The sequence below is a fragment of the Nicotiana attenuata genome, chromosome 6, assembly GCF_001879085.1.
Source record: "Nicotiana attenuata strain UT chromosome 6, NIATTr2, whole genome shotgun sequence".
In the NCBI taxonomy this organism is placed as follows: Eukaryota; Viridiplantae; Streptophyta; class Magnoliopsida; order Solanales; family Solanaceae; genus Nicotiana; species Nicotiana attenuata.
Genome location: NC_031994.1, coordinates 10,965,266 through 10,982,067, shown reverse-complemented (window position 1 = coordinate 10,982,067; position 16,802 = coordinate 10,965,266). Strand labels below are relative to the sequence as shown.

The 16,802-nt window shown below is 38.3% G+C and overlaps 1 protein-coding gene and 1 long non-coding RNA gene across 2 annotated transcripts; one reads left to right on the top strand and one right to left on the bottom strand.

Annotated features, from left to right (window-relative positions):
* Window positions 168-10,100, top strand: LOC109228174 (transmembrane emp24 domain-containing protein p24beta2-like). The gene is made up of 4 exons (XM_019393348.1): window positions 168-438; window positions 2,135-2,321; window positions 2,414-2,521; window positions 9,573-10,100. The coding sequence occupies exons 1-4, from the start codon at window positions 211-213 to the stop codon at window positions 9,704-9,706; spliced, it is 657 nt and encodes a 218-aa protein (XP_019248893.1). The 5' UTR covers window positions 168-210; the 3' UTR covers window positions 9,707-10,100.
* On the bottom strand, window positions 11,229-14,392 carry LOC109228173. The gene is made up of 3 exons (XR_002068320.1): window positions 14,206-14,392; window positions 12,793-12,966; window positions 11,229-11,588 (listed from the first exon to the last, which is right to left on the bottom strand). It is a non-coding gene; the product is annotated as an uncharacterized LOC109228173 (long non-coding RNA).

The window sequence follows — 16,802 nt, the reverse complement described above, 5'->3', positions numbered from 1 at the left end:
AATGTCTATAAAAAATGAAATTAGCGCTCCTAAATAATAGTGTAAAATTCTAAAATATTCTAGTAGGAGAAAAACAAGCTCCTTGTGTAAGTTGTGGAACCTATAAACCTGGTCTTGGCAGTTAGATAGATAATACTCCATTTTCAAAAATCTTTGTGTTTTTTTTTTCGAGTCACGATCATTTGAAGTCCTGAATCCGCCTCTGCATAAATGGGAATTGGGTTATGGGAAAACATGTCAAGAATGGCAGCTGCAGTGTCACTGTTTCTCTTAGTGTTTTGTTTTCAGGGAATTTATGGGATTAGATTTGTGATAGAGAGAGAAGAATGTTTGTCTCACAATGTTCATTTGGAAGGTGACACTATTCATGTTTCCTTTGTTGTTATCAAATCTGACACTCCCTGGCATTCTGCTAATGAGGGTGCTGTTGACCTTCTGGTAATTAATCCTCCTTATTTCCCTCTTCATATTCTAATATTCTTCTGAAATTCTGATATTGGGATGTGTTTACTCAAGAGGTGAATCGAAGATTTAGAGACACTGAGTTCAAGATGATTACATAAGGGATCTTTACACAAATAGCCAGCCAGATTTACTGTTTACTTTTCCTAACCGATATACATAGATTATATACTAATTATACATGATTATACACATATTATATGTGGACTCACTATTTAGTTAATTCTTCTTTTATACATTGTTCGAGCCAAAATTAATGTGTTCAGTTGAATGCGCTGAACCTGCCCTAAATCCGCCGTTGTATTGACTTTCTCTTTTTCACCAGGGATTACACTTTCCCTTTTCTTTTCTATTTCTATCGTTCAATGCTTCTTGATTGATTCACAACACAGTTTGAAGCTTTTCCAGATATAGCTTATGAACAGACATAAGAAATTACCTCCCTCGAGGTGCGACTCTTTCCAGACCCTGCATGAATGGCGGATGCTTCGTGCACTGGTCTGCCCTTTGAACAAACATGAAAACAAGTCCATTATGTTTGCGTATGTTGATATGTTTTTTTATGCTAATTGTGCCTAAGGATGAGCGAGTGGTTGAGACATTGAAGAGAATTATGGAGATCGTAGGCAGATTCACCTGGCAGGCTGGCACATCTACTTGCAACTGTAATAGGTTGTTCAATAAATTAGTTGAGATGCATACAAGTTGGATGAAACACCAATTTTATAAAAAATTAAATTGTTTTTCGTGCTAGTTTGGAGCACGATTCACATTAAATAATAAAATGGGATTAGTGTAAAGGGCAGCCCGGTGCATGAAGCATCTCGCATTCACGCTGGGCCTGGGAAAGGGCCGCACCCCAAGGGGTTGTGAAATGTACTTAAAGAACCATGTAGTTTGATAGTTGAAATTGAGATTTGGTACACATACCTGAGAGAATGAACTCTTGTCTCATAGTTAGAATGTGATAACTGAAAACACCAACAGAGACATGATATCTACTTGAATTTGCATTGTACATGCTTTCTGGTTCCTTCTGAACTTTCCAAAGGTTGATTAAAAAGTTTTACTAGTTCTCCGTTCCGAAGGGGAGCCTTGGAGCAATGGTAAAGTTGTCTCTGTGTGACCTAGATGTCGCGGGTTCGAGCCGTGGAATTAGCCATTGATAATTGCATCAGGGTAGGTTACCTACATCACACCCCATGGGTGCGGCCCATCCCTGGATCCTGCATGAACACTGCGGGCTGCCCCGTACTACTAGTTCTCCACTCCCTGATAAGTTGGTGTTCAACTTGAAGTAGAAGCTGTGACATTCCCTAGCTTCTATTTCCTAAATTCCATTACATTAACCGCTTTGCTTCTAATAGGAAGTTTTTCTTGCAAATTTTAGTGGCATTACTTTCTTATTAGAAGTAGAAATAGTGAAATTTGGTTGGTGCTTGTGGACAACATGTTGATTCTGGTTTCCTCCATCTTATCTTGAACTGCCTTTTCTCTTATCGTCATTGTACCAACTGTTTCTGTCGAGGATCTATCGTAAACAACCTCTCTACCTTCTCAAGGTAAAGGTATACCCTCCCCAAACCCCACTCGTGGGATTACACTGGGTTTGTTGTTGGTGTTGTTACATCATACCAAGTGTTTCTGAATGTTAGTCTGTTTTAATTTTCAGATAAAAGGGCCTTCTGGAGAGCAGATTCACAACTTCCCCGACAAGACTAGTGAAAAGTATGAGTTTGTCGCTCACAGAAAAGGCGTTTACCAGTTTTGCTTCACAAATAAATCGCCTTATCATGAAACCTTGTATTTCGACGTGCATGTTGTCCATTATACATACTTTGATCAGCATGCAAAAGATGGTAATAATCCTCTGTTTTGGTTCATCTTTTTCTATTCTTCAACTCTATTATCATACTACCAAGTATGAATATTTTCGACTAAATGGCTACAGAGCACTTTGATCCATTGCTGGAACAGATATCAAAGTTAGAAGCAGCTCTTTACAACATACAGTTTGAACAGCACTGGCTTGAAGCACAGACTGACCGCCAGGCATTAGGTATCTATCTTCTCTGTATACAATTCGGATAGGTAGTAAAGCCTCAAAGCCAACACAATCTTATCTCTAAACTTACTTAAAGATCGAATTGCGACAATATGTCGACACCATTTTTGGGATTTTAAGTATATGATATACTTAAAATAGGGTGAATGGGAAATGGAGGGAAATGAAATTTTTAAGTGAAATTTTAAGTTTCCCCCTTTGACAAAAGAACATTGTCCCATATTGGAAGAGGAAGAGGTTTTTTATGGGTATATAAGCAATTGCTCTTCTTCTAGCTCTTAAAGAGTTGAGAAGAAGGCAAGCCTCGCGCCGTCGTCGTCGCTCGGCTCGGCTTCGATCGGATTCGGATTCGGATTCGATCAAATGATTGATTAATTTATTTTTTGGACCAAATTTATTTGTTAATAGTAAAAAATCCAAATCCGTTTTTCAGTTGTGCAACTGAAAATTAAACTTCCCTCTTTATTTTCCCTCTTTATTGTTGAGTAAATAGCCATTTATGTTATGGCATTTATGCTGTGGCCGTTTTGCATAAACAACCATTATGAAGAGTTGCACCTCTTAAGATTTCAGCCCAACTTTGGCTATAAATACAAGACTATTCTGCTCAGAATTTCCATACGAATTTTCTGAGTTCTTCTCCTTTCTTCTACATATTTTAACTTCAAAGAAAGCAAAAGTAAGTGTGATTTGCTACCAAACTTTGTGTTCGCTGAAACACTGGGGTTTGAAGTACTACTATACCAATGTGTAATTCGTTCTATTCTGGGAGGAAATAATCCATAACCTTGTGTACTAGGAGGGGATTAAATTCCTTAAGGAAACACTGTGAATTCAGTGGGCTCGAATTGATTTTTTGTTATTTCGTTTACATTTCTGTTTATGTTATTTTATTTTCTCCGGAATTGTTTTACAAATACAGATTACTAACAAGCTTAAGGAATTTAATATATTTTCTATATTTGTACTCACTGTTTCTGGAAAATAAAACCTTTGTGGTTTTGTACTCTACTGGAGATTAAAATCTACGTGATTTTTACGTTTGTGTCATTCTTTTACAGAAATGACTAATGATAATGTGAACCAAGCTGTTCCAATGGTGACTGCCAATGCCTCAACGAGCCGAACAACACCGGCAGCATTGGCACCGGCGGAGAAACCCGGTAAATTTTTCGGGATTGATTTCAAGCGCTGGCAGCAAAAGATGTTCTTCTATTTGACTACTCTAAGTCTTCAGAAGTTCATCAAGGAAGATGTTCCTGTGATGTCCGATGAAACTCCAGAAACTGAACGCTTTCTCGTGATTGAGGCGTGGAAGCATTAAGATTTTTTGTGCAAGAATTATATTCTAAGCGGGCTGGAGGATGCTTTGTATAACGTCTACAGTGGCGTGGAAACGTCAAAAGAACTGTGGACTGCGCTTGAAAAGAAATAAAAAAACGAAGATGCCGGGTTGAAGAAGTTCGTTGCTGCAAAGTCTTTGGACTACAAAAATGGTAGATAGCAAGTTTGTTATTACCCAAGTCCAGGAATTGTAAGTGATTATTCACGATCTCCTTGCTGAAGGTCTTGTCATCAATGAAGCATTCCAAGTAGTAGCGATGATTAAGAAGTTACCTCCTTTGTGGAAGGACTTCAAAAACTACTTGAAACACAAACGCAAGGAGATGTCCCTTGAAGATCTCATTGTTCGGTTGAGAATCGAAGAGGACAACAAAGCTGCTGAAAAGAGAGGCCGTGGAAACTCAACAATAATGGGAGCAAATATTGTTGAAGAGAACAAAAAGAGGAAGAAGGCTTATGGATCGAAATACAACCCAAGCAAGAAGCGGTTCAGTGGAAATTGCTACAACTGTGGAAAAGCCGGACACAAATCTACGGAGTGTCGTGCTCCGAAGAAAGACAAGAAGAAGGGTCAAGCAAAGATGGTTGAAAAGCATGATGATGTTGATGACTTATGTGCCATGCTTTCCGAATGCAACTTGGTAGGAAATCCTAAAGAGTGGTGGATTGATTCTGGAGCCACTCACTATGTTTGTGTTGTTAGAGAAGCTTTTGCTACTTATGCTCCTGTTGGACCCGATGAGACGCTTTCTATGGGAAATGCGCAAAGGCCAAGATTGAAGGATGTGGGAAGATATTTCTCAAAATGACTTCCGGCAAAGTGGTGACTTTGAACAACGTCCTTCATGTTCCCGAGATTAGGAAGAATTTAGTCTCTTCTGGACTTCTTGTTAAGAATGGTTTTAAATGTGTTTTTGTTTCCGATAAGGTTGTAATAAGTAAGAACGAAATGTTTGTAGGAAAATGTTACCTCACTAAGGGCCTTTTCAAGCTGAATGTAATGGTTGTTGAAAATAATAATAAAATTTCAGCTTCGTCTTACTTACTTGAGTCAAATGAATTATGGCATATACGTTTGGGTCATGTTAATTATAAAACCTTGCGGAAAATGATTAATTTGGAAGTATTGCCTAAATTTGAATGTGAAAAATCAAAATGTCAAATATGTGTGGAATCTAAGTATGTTAAACATCCTTATAAGTCAGTTGAAAGGAATTCAGATCCTTTAGACTTAATTCACACAGATATTTGAGATACGAAGTCAATACCATCTCGCGGTGGAAAGAAGTATTTCATAACTTTTATTGACGATAGTACTCGATATTGCTATGTTTACTTACTTAATAGTAAAGATGAAGCAATAGACGCATTTAAGCAATACAAAAATGAAGTTGAAATTAACAAGAAAATCAAAATGATAAGAAGTAATAGGGGTGGTGAATATGAATCTCCTTTTGAACAAATTTAGAATATGGAATTATTCATCAAACAACGGTCCCTTACATGCCCCAATCCAATGGGATTGCAGAAAGAAAGAATCGTTCATTAAAGGAGATGATGAACGCATTATTGATAAGTTCTGGTTTGCCACAGAACTTGTGGGGGGAAGCCGTTCTTATGGCTAGACGAATACTAAATCGAGTACCCCATAGCAAAACACAATCCATTCCATATGAAAAATGGAAAGGAAGGAAGCCCAACTTGAATTATTTTAAAGTTTGGGGGTGTTTGGCAAAAGTGCAAGTTCCTAAACCCAAAAGGGTAAAAATAGGACCAAAAACCGTTGATTGTGTTTTTATAGGATATGCGACTAATAGGAAAGCATATCGATTTCTTGTTCATAAATCAGAAAACCCCGACATTCATAATAATACGGTTATAGAATCAGTATAAAAAGGAATGTGAGTCGATTGGTGAAGGATCTAAACGACATCGGGAAGAAACAAAATAAAATACACTTAACCAGGAGGATCCAAGATGTAGTAAACGTCAAAGAACGTCTACTTCATTTGGACCAGATTTTGTGACTTTCTTATTGGAAAATAAGCCTCAAACATTTAAAGAAGCTATGTCTTCTTCGGAATCATTATTTTGGAAAGAGGCAGTCAATAGTGAAATAGAATCCATACTGAAAAACCATACATGGGAATTGGTTGATCTTACTCCCGGAAATAAACCGTTGGGTTCTAAATGGATCTTTAAGAGGAAATGAAAGATGATGGCACTATTGACAAATTTAAGGCAAGACTTGTGGTCAAAGGGTATAGACAACGAGAAGGTCTTGACTATTTCGATACATACTCTCTAGTTACAAAATTTCTATACGAACGTTAGTAGCATTAGCTGCAATTTATGGTCTTGAAATTCATCAAATGGATGTTCAGACAGCCTTCTTAAATGGAGAGTTGGAGGAAGAAATTTACATGGAACAACCTGAAGTGTTTGTGGTTCCAGGTAAAGAAAAGAAGGTATGTAGACTTGTTAAGTCCTTTTACGGACTAAAACAAGCACCCAAACAATGGCATGCGAAATTTGACCAAACAATGTTGTCAAATGGTTTTAAAATAAATGAATGTGATAAATGTGTGTACATTAAAAATGTTCCAAATCACATAATCATTGTTTGCTTATATGTGGATGATATGCTGATAATAAGTAATGACATTGCCAACATAAATGCGACTAAGCGCATGCTAACTGGCAAGTTTGATATGAAAGATTTGAGAGTTGCTGATTTAATTCTGAAAATTAAGATCCATAAGACTTCTCAAGGTCTGGTATTGTCACAATCTCATTATATTAAGACAGTACTTGAAAAATTCAAGCACTTGGGCTTTAAAGTTGCAAAGACTCCAATTGACGTGAATCTTGCATTAGCAAAGAACAAAGGCCAAAGCATATCACAATTGATTATGCTCGTGTGTTGGGTTGCTTAATGTACATCATGAATTGTACACGACCAGATATAGCTTGTGCTATAAGTAAATTGAGTCGATATACGAGCAATCCAGGTCAATCTCATTGGATGGCCATGAAACGAGTTTTTGGGGTATTTAGTACATACCCAGGACTTTGCTTTGCACTACAGTAAATATCCTGCGGTCATTGAGGGATACTGTGATGCAAATTGGATCACCGGATCAACTGATTTCAAGTCCACAAGTGGATATGTATTCACTATTGGTGGAAGAGCGGTATCTTGGAAGTCGTCCAAACAAACTTGTATTGCCCGCTCTACAATGGAGGCTGAATTCATAGCCTTAGATAAAGCCGGTGAAGAAGCTGAATGGCTNTAAAAATGTCGGATTTCCTTGTTACAACCTTTATGGTCCCGGCTGTGCCTTCACGAAGGCGTCTGCTAACATAGCAAACGAGTCGATGGAATTTCGTGGCAAGTTGTGATACCAAATCATTGCTCCCTTTGACAATGTTTCCCCAAATTTTTTCAACAAAACCGACTCGATCTCATCATCATTTAAGTCGTTTCCTTTAATCTCGCATGTGTACGAAGTGATGTATTCATTAGGATCGCCCATCCTTTTGAGAAATCATCAAGGGGAATGAGACTGTGGCCGAGAACAAGTCATAGTGGCGGTAACTCTACCTAGAAGACTCGAGATCCCAAGATCTAGGTTCAAGGAGATCAAAAAAGTCATTAATGACGGTTCAACATTGTCAACTAAACTTTTGGTCCATTCTCGTGATGAGACAATGTTCAGTACCAAGAATAAAGCATTAAGGCTTTTTAATGATTTCTAAATTTGATACGGGGTATATCAAATAGTGTATCTACAGGATGACACGTTTAGGAATCACCTATGTAAGTGTGAAGTGTTAGACGCTTCAAGGAGAACTTTGTAAGGCCAGTTCTCTACGCACTTATGAAACTAGGCGGTGTTCATGGCTGAAACGAACACAACAATGAGAACCAAAGACGATTAAGGGTTGGTTGTGTGACTTATGGTTGTCTAGGTATACACCAAAGTTTGACGGTTCAAAGATATCAAATCTATCGATTGACCGAGTATATCCGACATAAGTTCACTACGGAAAGTTCAAAGGGAAACCTACTTATCCAGATGCAATTAATCCTTGCTTGCGAGTGACACAGTTTTTCATGTATATTTCCGTGTTATAGCCATTCCCCATTCATGTGGGGGATTGTTGGGATTTTAAGTATATGATATACTTAAAATAGGGTGAATGGGAAATGGAGGGAAATGAAATTTTTAAGTGAAATTTTAAGTTTCCCCCTTGGCAAAGGGACATTGTCCCATATTGGAAGAGGAAGAGGTTTTTTATGGGTATATAAACAATTGCTCTTCTTCTAACTCTTAAAGAGTTGAGAAGAAGGCAAGCCTCGCGCCGTCGTCGTCCCTCGCTCGGCTCGACTTTGGCTTCGGATTCGGTCAAATGATCGATTGATTGATTAATTTTTTGGATCAAATTTATTTGTTAATAGAAAAATATTAACAGAAATGTTATTAAATATTTGTTTTAATAACAGAATATTAATATTAAAATAAAATAATATTAAATCCAATCCGTTTTTCAGTTGTGTAACTGAAATTTAAACTACCCTCTTCAATTTTCCCTCTTTATTGTTGAGTAAATAGCCATTTATGTTATGGCATTTATGCTGTGGCCGTTTTGCATAAACAGCCATTCTGAAGAGTTGCACCTCTTCAGATTTTAGCCCAACTTTGGCTATAAATACAAGACTATTTTGCTTAGAATTTCCATACGAATTTTCTGAGTTCTTCTCCTTTCTTCTGCATATTTTAACTTCAAAGAAAGTAACAATAAGTGTGATTTGCTACCAAACTTTGTGTTCGCTGAAACACTGGGGTTTGAAGTACCACTACACCAGTGTGTAATTCGTTCTATCCTGGGAGAAAATAATCCATAACCTTGGATACTAGGAGGGGATTAAATTCCTTAAGGAAACACTGTGAATTCAGTGGGCTCGAATGTGATTTTTTGTTATTCTGTTTACATTTGTGTTTATGTTATTTTATTTTCTCCAGAATTGTTTTACAAATACAGATTACTAACAACCATTTGCACAAATGTTGTGTATGCCATTGGCCACTGCCAGAAAAAATCACTCATAACATTTACATGGAATCTCACTATAGCATCCACCACCATGATTCCGTTTTATCTAGTTCACTTTTAAGCTAAGTGTTGATTCCACTGCACCGTTGGTTCTATCATAATATCTTTTGTATTTGCACCCAAGGGTGTGGCTTAGTGGTAAATGAAGTGAGTTCAGAACCATGTGTCTCATATTCAAATCTCAATGGAGGCAAAAACATTAGGTGATTTCTTCCCATTTGTCCAAGTCTTGGTGGACAGAGTTGCCCAATATCTGTGTTGGTGCATAGTGGCGAAGCCAGAATCTTCCTCCTCATTGTATTTTCATAGTAGATCACTCCTATGTTGCGCGGACTCTCCAAAATGTTGTTGCACCCGTGTCGGATCCTCCAAAAATATACTACTTTTACAGGATCCGTCACGCACCCGCGATATTTTTGGAGAGTCGAGCAATATAGGACCGCTCAGTCTAATTCCACTTAAAGAGTAGAGGAGCGTAATTGGTTGTACAAAATGTGTATGTTAAGCTTAATCCAACAAATAGAGAAAGAAGAAGTTGCTTTTTTTTTTAGTGTTAATAATAAACTCATTTTGGGAAGTGTAGTGAATGAAGGTATGAGCCAAAGAGCAATCACCAAAGCCATTCTTGAATCAGTTACCCTTGTTGGTGTCAGCTTTCTTCAAGTCTTCCTCCTCCAACGCCTTTTTGAACGGAAGGTTCGGACTATAAGAGTTTAAACTTGCATTACTGGATCTAGAATTCAGACATGGGCGGAACTTCACTCTATTTTAGGAAAGCGTCCCATGTACATTCTCTTTTCAGTAGGAAAAGAATCAAGTCCAACGTAATTCACAGTTAGTCGGTTAAATAGACCGCATGTAAGAACTTTCCAGCACATAAGCAGCAGGTAACTTGGATTCTTCATCAGCTTGTGTGGTGAAACAGGGATATTTTACTGACTGCTAACACTGGAGAGTTCTTGGTTGCAAGATTCACTAGTCCTTCATTTTTTGCTGTTCTATTGATAGATAATTCTTGTGGCATAGTACCATTGACTTTGATAGGTTGTATTTGATTTTTGTTCAGCTATAGAGATTTTTGGATTTTAGTCAGGTCATGTCCAATATTTAATACTTGCCACTTTACCATGGTGTCTTTCTTTCTTTCTTATGGCCTGTTTGCCAAGCTGCAAAAATCGGTTTATTTGAGAAGTGCTTTTTTTCAAAAGTGCTTTTCTCAAAAGTACTTTTGGTGAGAAGCAGTTTGTGTTTGGCTAATTAGTTTGAAAAGTACTTCTGAGCAGCAATTAGTGTTTGGCCAAGCTTTAAAAAACTGCTTCTAAGTGTATTTTTCTCAAAAGTGCTTCTCAAAAAAGTGCTTTTGGAGAGAAGCTACTTTTTTCTGTTTCTCCAAAACTGCTTCTGCTTCTGCTCAAAAGCACTTTTTTTCCTTCCAAAAGCTTGGCCAAACACCTCAATTTTTGGCCAAAAGTGTTTTTGGCCAAAAAAAAGCACTTTTGGCCAAAAAGAAGCTTGGCCAAACAGGCTATTAAACTCTGTGGTCCGTGCCTAAGGGTGGCAAACAGGCGGGTTAAGTCAGATGTGGGCGGGTTAAAAACGGATAATGCAAAAACAGACAAAATACCCGACCCGACTCATATTTTAATACGGCTAGAAAACGGGTTAACCGGCGGATAATATGGAACTTATCCATATTTGACCAATTTATAAAAAGTTCATTATCCAAATCATTTTTGAGTGGATAATATGGATGGATAACTGTTTTTGTAATCCATTTTGCAACCATTGCCCGTGCCTTTTCAAACTTTGCTACGTAAATTAGAACTGAGGGAGTATTGATTTAATCGAAAAACTCTGAACGGGTTTAAAGGGAAATTTCATCATAACTCGTTATGTGCCAATTGATAGTATTGCCAAATATCAAACAGGTTTTTCTTACACTATATAGCAACTCATCCCAAATTTTAACTAAAATAATAAAAAGTAATGGGCTCTATGATGATCTTACGAATCTAAAAAAGTCTTTTTCTTCTTGTTCTTTGTCTTATTTTATAAGCTATAGTCAAGAATATTAAACCAAAGAGTAAAAGACGGATATATTTTGACACGATCGTTTTATCATATCTATAAAAAGAAAAATGTACGCAGGAAAGAGCTAAACAGGAACAAGAGGGATCCACTGAATAAGATCCTTCTTCTTCCCTTTCTTTTCCGGAAGAAAAGGGGGATCCAGACAAAATCGATGAAACAAAAGAAATTGGACAAAATAAAGAGAACGAGCTCCTTTCGGAACTTGTCAAGCATCAGCTGTTAAACTTGTTAACTAACAGTAACAATAACAAACTCAAGATTAGAAAAAATGAAACACATAGATAGGGCAATATATTTTGGTAGCAAAAAGCTGTAATCTGAGTAATATTATAATATAACAAAGTTTAATTCCAGCAGGATCCATCACAGCTTGACTACAGCTCCAGTCTTCTGGAACACTATTTAGCATATGGTATTCAAAAAAGTTATACTTTCCATTGCAGTGTCTAGGAGCAAACAGAGTTCATCAATCGGCATCACTGGACCGCATACAGCAGAACCATTTCTTCTGAAAAAGCAACATGTCCACAATGTTATTGTCTAGAACAAATGACTCTAGATTGTTTATAACTTTAAGAGTTTATGTTATATACACTGTTAGTATAAAGAATTTTCTACATTATCAGGTCATTGGAGCGACGGTAAAGTTGTCTCCGTATGACCTATAGGTCACGGGTTCAAACCGTAAAAGCATCCACTAATGTTTGCATTAGGGTAGGCTGTCTACGTCACACCCCTTGGGGTACGACGCTTCCCTGGACCAGACCCTGCATGAATGCGGGATGCCTTGTGAACCGGGCACCTATTGTAACAGGTAACCTGCCCTATTTTCAGGATTACAAATCCAACTTCTAACTCTAAAGAGTAAATAGAAAGATCTCAATGCATATATAACCAATGTTACTTTTATATCTATTTTATTTGGATTAGATTTGCAGTGTCAATCCAACACAAGTACTTTTTAAAATACATTTTATTGTTTTGCAATTCAAAAGGCGAGAGAGACCACCCCATCGATCCTTATCCTTCCTTTTTTCGTTCCCATGTCGCTAGACAAGCAACATGTTGATGTAAAAAAGGAGCCTTTTGACAATATATCAGTATTGTCAAAATCTCAGTATCAAATTGGAGAATAGGCGAAAAGGTATAAGATAGTTCAAAATCTCAGTATCAAATTGGAAAAGAAGTGATTCTGTAGGATAATAAAAATTCAGATAGCAGGCAAAAGCCAAAAGTAGAAAGCTCAAATTTTTATATTCCAGTCTGTAGAGGCATTTGTAAAAAAGAATCAAATCGTATAACCAAATTCGATGTTTTAATATAACCATTTCAAACTACATTCAATGTCATCATATACATATCTGAGCACACCTTCTCTTGACAAAAATTAATCTTTCTTTTAAAATGACATAAAATGATGAATTACCAACACAATACAAAATCTTTCCTTTATCAATTATGGGCAATTGCTCATCATATAATTATGTAACAGCATAGACACTTTAGTAAGGAATTTTGCACTTGTCCTTGTTACTCTTTTTATTCCCGTTAATTACCATATCTTGGTACTACATTTTTATTGTTGTTCTCTAGCCTATACTGTGAATATTATTTCTACGTCCTATTTTTCCCAACAAAATTAAGCTTCAAAACTTGAGGCAACGATAACATAAAACAGGTAGATAACCATAGGACGATCAGCCACAACTTACAGATTGAGGCTTTCCAAGAGTTGCTGTATGCTTGTAGTTTTTCTTTGGTGGTGAGTGATCTATCTTGCCCGTCTTCTTCTCGTTTCGAGCTCTGTTAAAGATGACAGAGAACCTCTCAGCTGAAGCCGGGTCATTAACATCCCACTCGCCAAACTTCGGAAGTGGACGTCCTTCCTATAGTGAATAAAAAGAAAAACTCTGAATCATGCTGTTCTATATATGTCAAGATATATTGAAATGAAAATGAATCACATAAGCTTTAATCTTTGCCTTTTACATGTTACATGTTAGGAGAGAAAATACTCCTATTAATGACAACATAAATGGTAAAGGTATAGTAATAACCCTCAGTTGTCTCTCATAACAGAGTGGTATAGACTACGACAATTTTGATGCTAAAATAGTAAGATACTGCATAATTAACTGGATACTGAATTTATAAACCAGAATTATACCAAGTCTTATAATTGGCATATACTCAGACAGGACTATGACTCGTAGAAAGTAGACGACTTAAAGTAAACGTACTAACATGACTAAAACATATATTTCTAACTAATTGATATGCGAATACAGGTCTCTGACCGGAAAAAAGCTCTTGATTTAGACATGACTAAAACATCATATTGAGCCTTAACCAACTAGTCGGTATTGCTTAAATGAATCATTCACTTCCATTGTGTTATGTGCTAATAGGAGCTAAGTTTAACTTGATTTAGACATACTGGTGGTCGATAAAGTGGGATGAAAACTATGGGATCAAGGTCAAATTCCAACAAAGGAAAAAAAATGTTATTGTGATTTCGTCTTATCTGTCTAAACCTTAAGCCTATGCTGGTAGGAGGCAGTAAATATAAGATGAAATAGCCGAGGTGTGCACTCACTACCATTATAACAAATACAAAATAAAGAAAGAAAGAAAAAAACTAAAGGTTCTCTATAATCTAATTTCACAGTTATTTGTACGTTGGTATCGAACATACATGAAATTGGCCGATAGATATCTTAAAAAGACATTTATATGGCCGGGAATCATGAATTTCAAAAAGGGAAGCCCGGTGCACAAATTAAAGCATCCCTCATTCACGCGGGGTCCAGAGAAGCGCCACATCCTAAGGGGTATGATGTAGACAGCCTACGCTAATGCAAGCATCAGTGGCTGGTTCCACGGCTCGAACACGTGACCTATAGGTCACCCATAGACAACTTCATCGTCTCTCCAAAGCTCCCCCTCAAACCCATAACTTGCAAAAGATCTCCCAAAATAATCTAGGGCAAATATTAATAGAACAGAAAAATATAAATCAACAATGCATTGTGAAAGAACAAAACAAATGCTCACAATCAGAACTCAAAAATACAATTTTTAAACCTTATAAAGAACACAAACATATAGAGAATTGTGAATCATACCGCCATGTCTTTGGAGTTTAGAAAGACAGAAAATTGTTTCAAAAACTTGATGGGAAAATGTGAATGCTCAATATAATTGATTAATTGATATTTCTTTTTTTATTTCAGAAGGAACAAAAAGTGAGGGAGAGTCGTTCTCAAGAAAAGGGAAAAAAGAGAGAGAAAATCTCTCTCCTTTTTCTCTTTCTTGGACTCTACAACTGAATTTTGGAAATGTCGTTAGACAGAAAAAGGAAAAAAGAGGAGAGAGAGAGAGACGGAACAACTGGCTTCAATGTGAGCCACTGGTTACCACAGGTGGTTTTTAATTTTTTAATTTTATTATTTTATGATGAGCTTTTTTGTTCATGATTTCCTTTTGTTGTTTGAATAAATAAAATATAATTATTTACCAAGTGTAACTTATAATTATGGTTTGTTATGGTGCTTACACCTATGACCGAAATAGAATCCGAGCGTTTCTTAGGTTCAAAAATGCCGAATCAAGAAGCTCAGCAAACTTTTGAAATAGCGTACCTTTAGGAAAATCAATGTGCCATTTTGCAAAGTTTGACCTAATATATAGTTAAGATCATGTCCGATTAACAACTTGGAGATCTCAAGTTCGAATATAACTACAGCACTTGGTATGAGTCCATTTACTTGGCAAAATTACAATTTTAACCACCTTTGTGCATGTGACATTGGACAAGTTGCTCGGTGGATTAGTTGAGAGTTGAGACACATGCATGCAAACTGGATTAAATGCCACCGTTTTAAAAAAAGGGTAAGCTCTTATATTTTGTGCGCGCTTTGTATTGGTCAGAATCCGACCACACGGTCACAGCAGCAAGGACCCGTCCCGACCACCCTGCAGCAGCAATCAACAAATTCGACTTCGCCTAATTGCTGCTATTTATGACATGAGTGTCGAGGTCGAGGCCTCCCCATGAGGGGAGGTCATTTCCCCGACCCGGCCCAAATCAAATGTGATAAGCATGCGGAGTTTTGGGCTATAAATAGAAGGAAGAAGAACCCCTTAAGGAAGGGGGGGGGGGGGGGGTCTCCGGAGAGAGGGAGGGAGAGGAAACAATCTTAGGAAAAGAGATTCCACCTCCAAGGAGGAAAGAAGAATTTGATTGTAATCTCCTGAACCTCTTCAAGGAGAGGCAGGCCGAATTTCTATAATCAAATAGAACCTTCCAGGTGTCATTTTAATTGATTCTTCTATCTTTACGATTATGTTCTTCGATCCAGTATCAATTAATGTTGACTACGATTTACCCCTTCATCTACATTGATTGATTTGCTTAGAAAGTATTAAACAACTTTTGGGTCAAACAATTTGGCGCCGTCTGTGAGGATTCCTAGTGAAAACACTTAGTTCTTCCTGGATTGAAGAACAAGAAACACCAACAAGAAAATTCGACTCAAACCAGAGTCAATGGAGGCGCATCAACAAAAAAAAAAGAATCGAATGCCCCAACGGGAGCCAGAAATCTTCTGCCCCGTTGACCTCAAATAGCCCGAGCGAGGAAAGAAGTGATGCAAAGCGTCCCCCCTTCTCCTCCCGAGCGCCGGGCAAAAGAATGGAGCATCCCCCCCTCATCCACCATACTGTATCAGGCCGGAAACCAGCGCAGAGGTGTTTCAAACGAGGAACTGAAAATCGCCTCGGAACAACCTGAGTGCCACGGTCAAGCGAACAAACATAGCACGAGTACAACATACATCCACAGGCCAAAACGAAGCCAACACTTAACGCCCGAGGCGTTGAACCATCGATGTAAACAATGGGACTCAGACTAAGTGCCTTCGCCACCCAAACTCGACAGTTCGACCTCGCTCGAACTGGGACTCAGGCTGTGCCTTCGCCATCAAAACTCGACAGTTCGACCTCGCTCGAACTGGGACTCAGGCTACTCGACAGTTCGACCTCGCTCGAACTTGGACTCAGGCTAAGTGCCTTCGCTATAAAAACTCGACAGTTCGACCTCGCTCGAACTGGGACTCAAGCTAAGTGCCTTCGGCATCAAAACTCGACAGTTCGGCGTAGCTCGAACTGGGACTCAGGCTAAGTGCCTTCGCCATCAAAACTCGACAGTTCGACCTCGCTCGAACTGGGACTCAGGCTAAGTGCTTTCGCCATCAAAACTCAACAATTCGACCTCGCTGGAACGGGGACTCAGGCTAAGTGCCTTCGCAACAGTTCGACCTCGCTCGAACTGGGACTCAGGCTAAGTACCTTCGCCGTCAAAACATGACAGTTCGACCTCGCTCGAACGGGGACTCAGGCTGTGCCTTCGCCATCAAAACTCGACAGTTCGACCTCGCTCGAACTGGGACTCAGGCTAAGTGCCTTCGCCATCAAAACTCGACAGTTCGACCTCGCTCGAACTGGGACTCACGCTAAGTGCCTTCGCCATCAAAACTCGACAGTTCGACCTCGCTCGAACTGGGACTCAGGCTAAGTGCCTTCGCCATAAAAACTCGACAGTTCGACCTCGCTCGAACTGGGACTCAGGCTGAGCCTTCGCCATCAAAACTCGACAGTTCGACCTCGCTCGAACTGGGACTCAGGCTAAGAGCCTTCGCCATCAAAACTCGACAGTTCGACC

Excerpts from the sequence above, each read along its gene's own strand:
- LOC109228174 (XM_019393348.1), top strand. The coding sequence starts at position 211 with ATGGGAATTGGGTTATGGGAAAACATGTCAAGAATGGCAGCTGCAGTG. Across the intron at positions 2,322-2,413 it reads TGATCAGCATGCAAAAGATG|AGCACTTTGATCCATTGCTG; the intron begins GTAATAATCCTC and ends AAATGGCTACAG. Across the intron at positions 2,522-9,572 it reads GACTGACCGCCAGGCATTAG|TGAATGAAGGTATGAGCCAA; the intron begins GTATCTATCTTC and ends TGGGAAGTGTAG.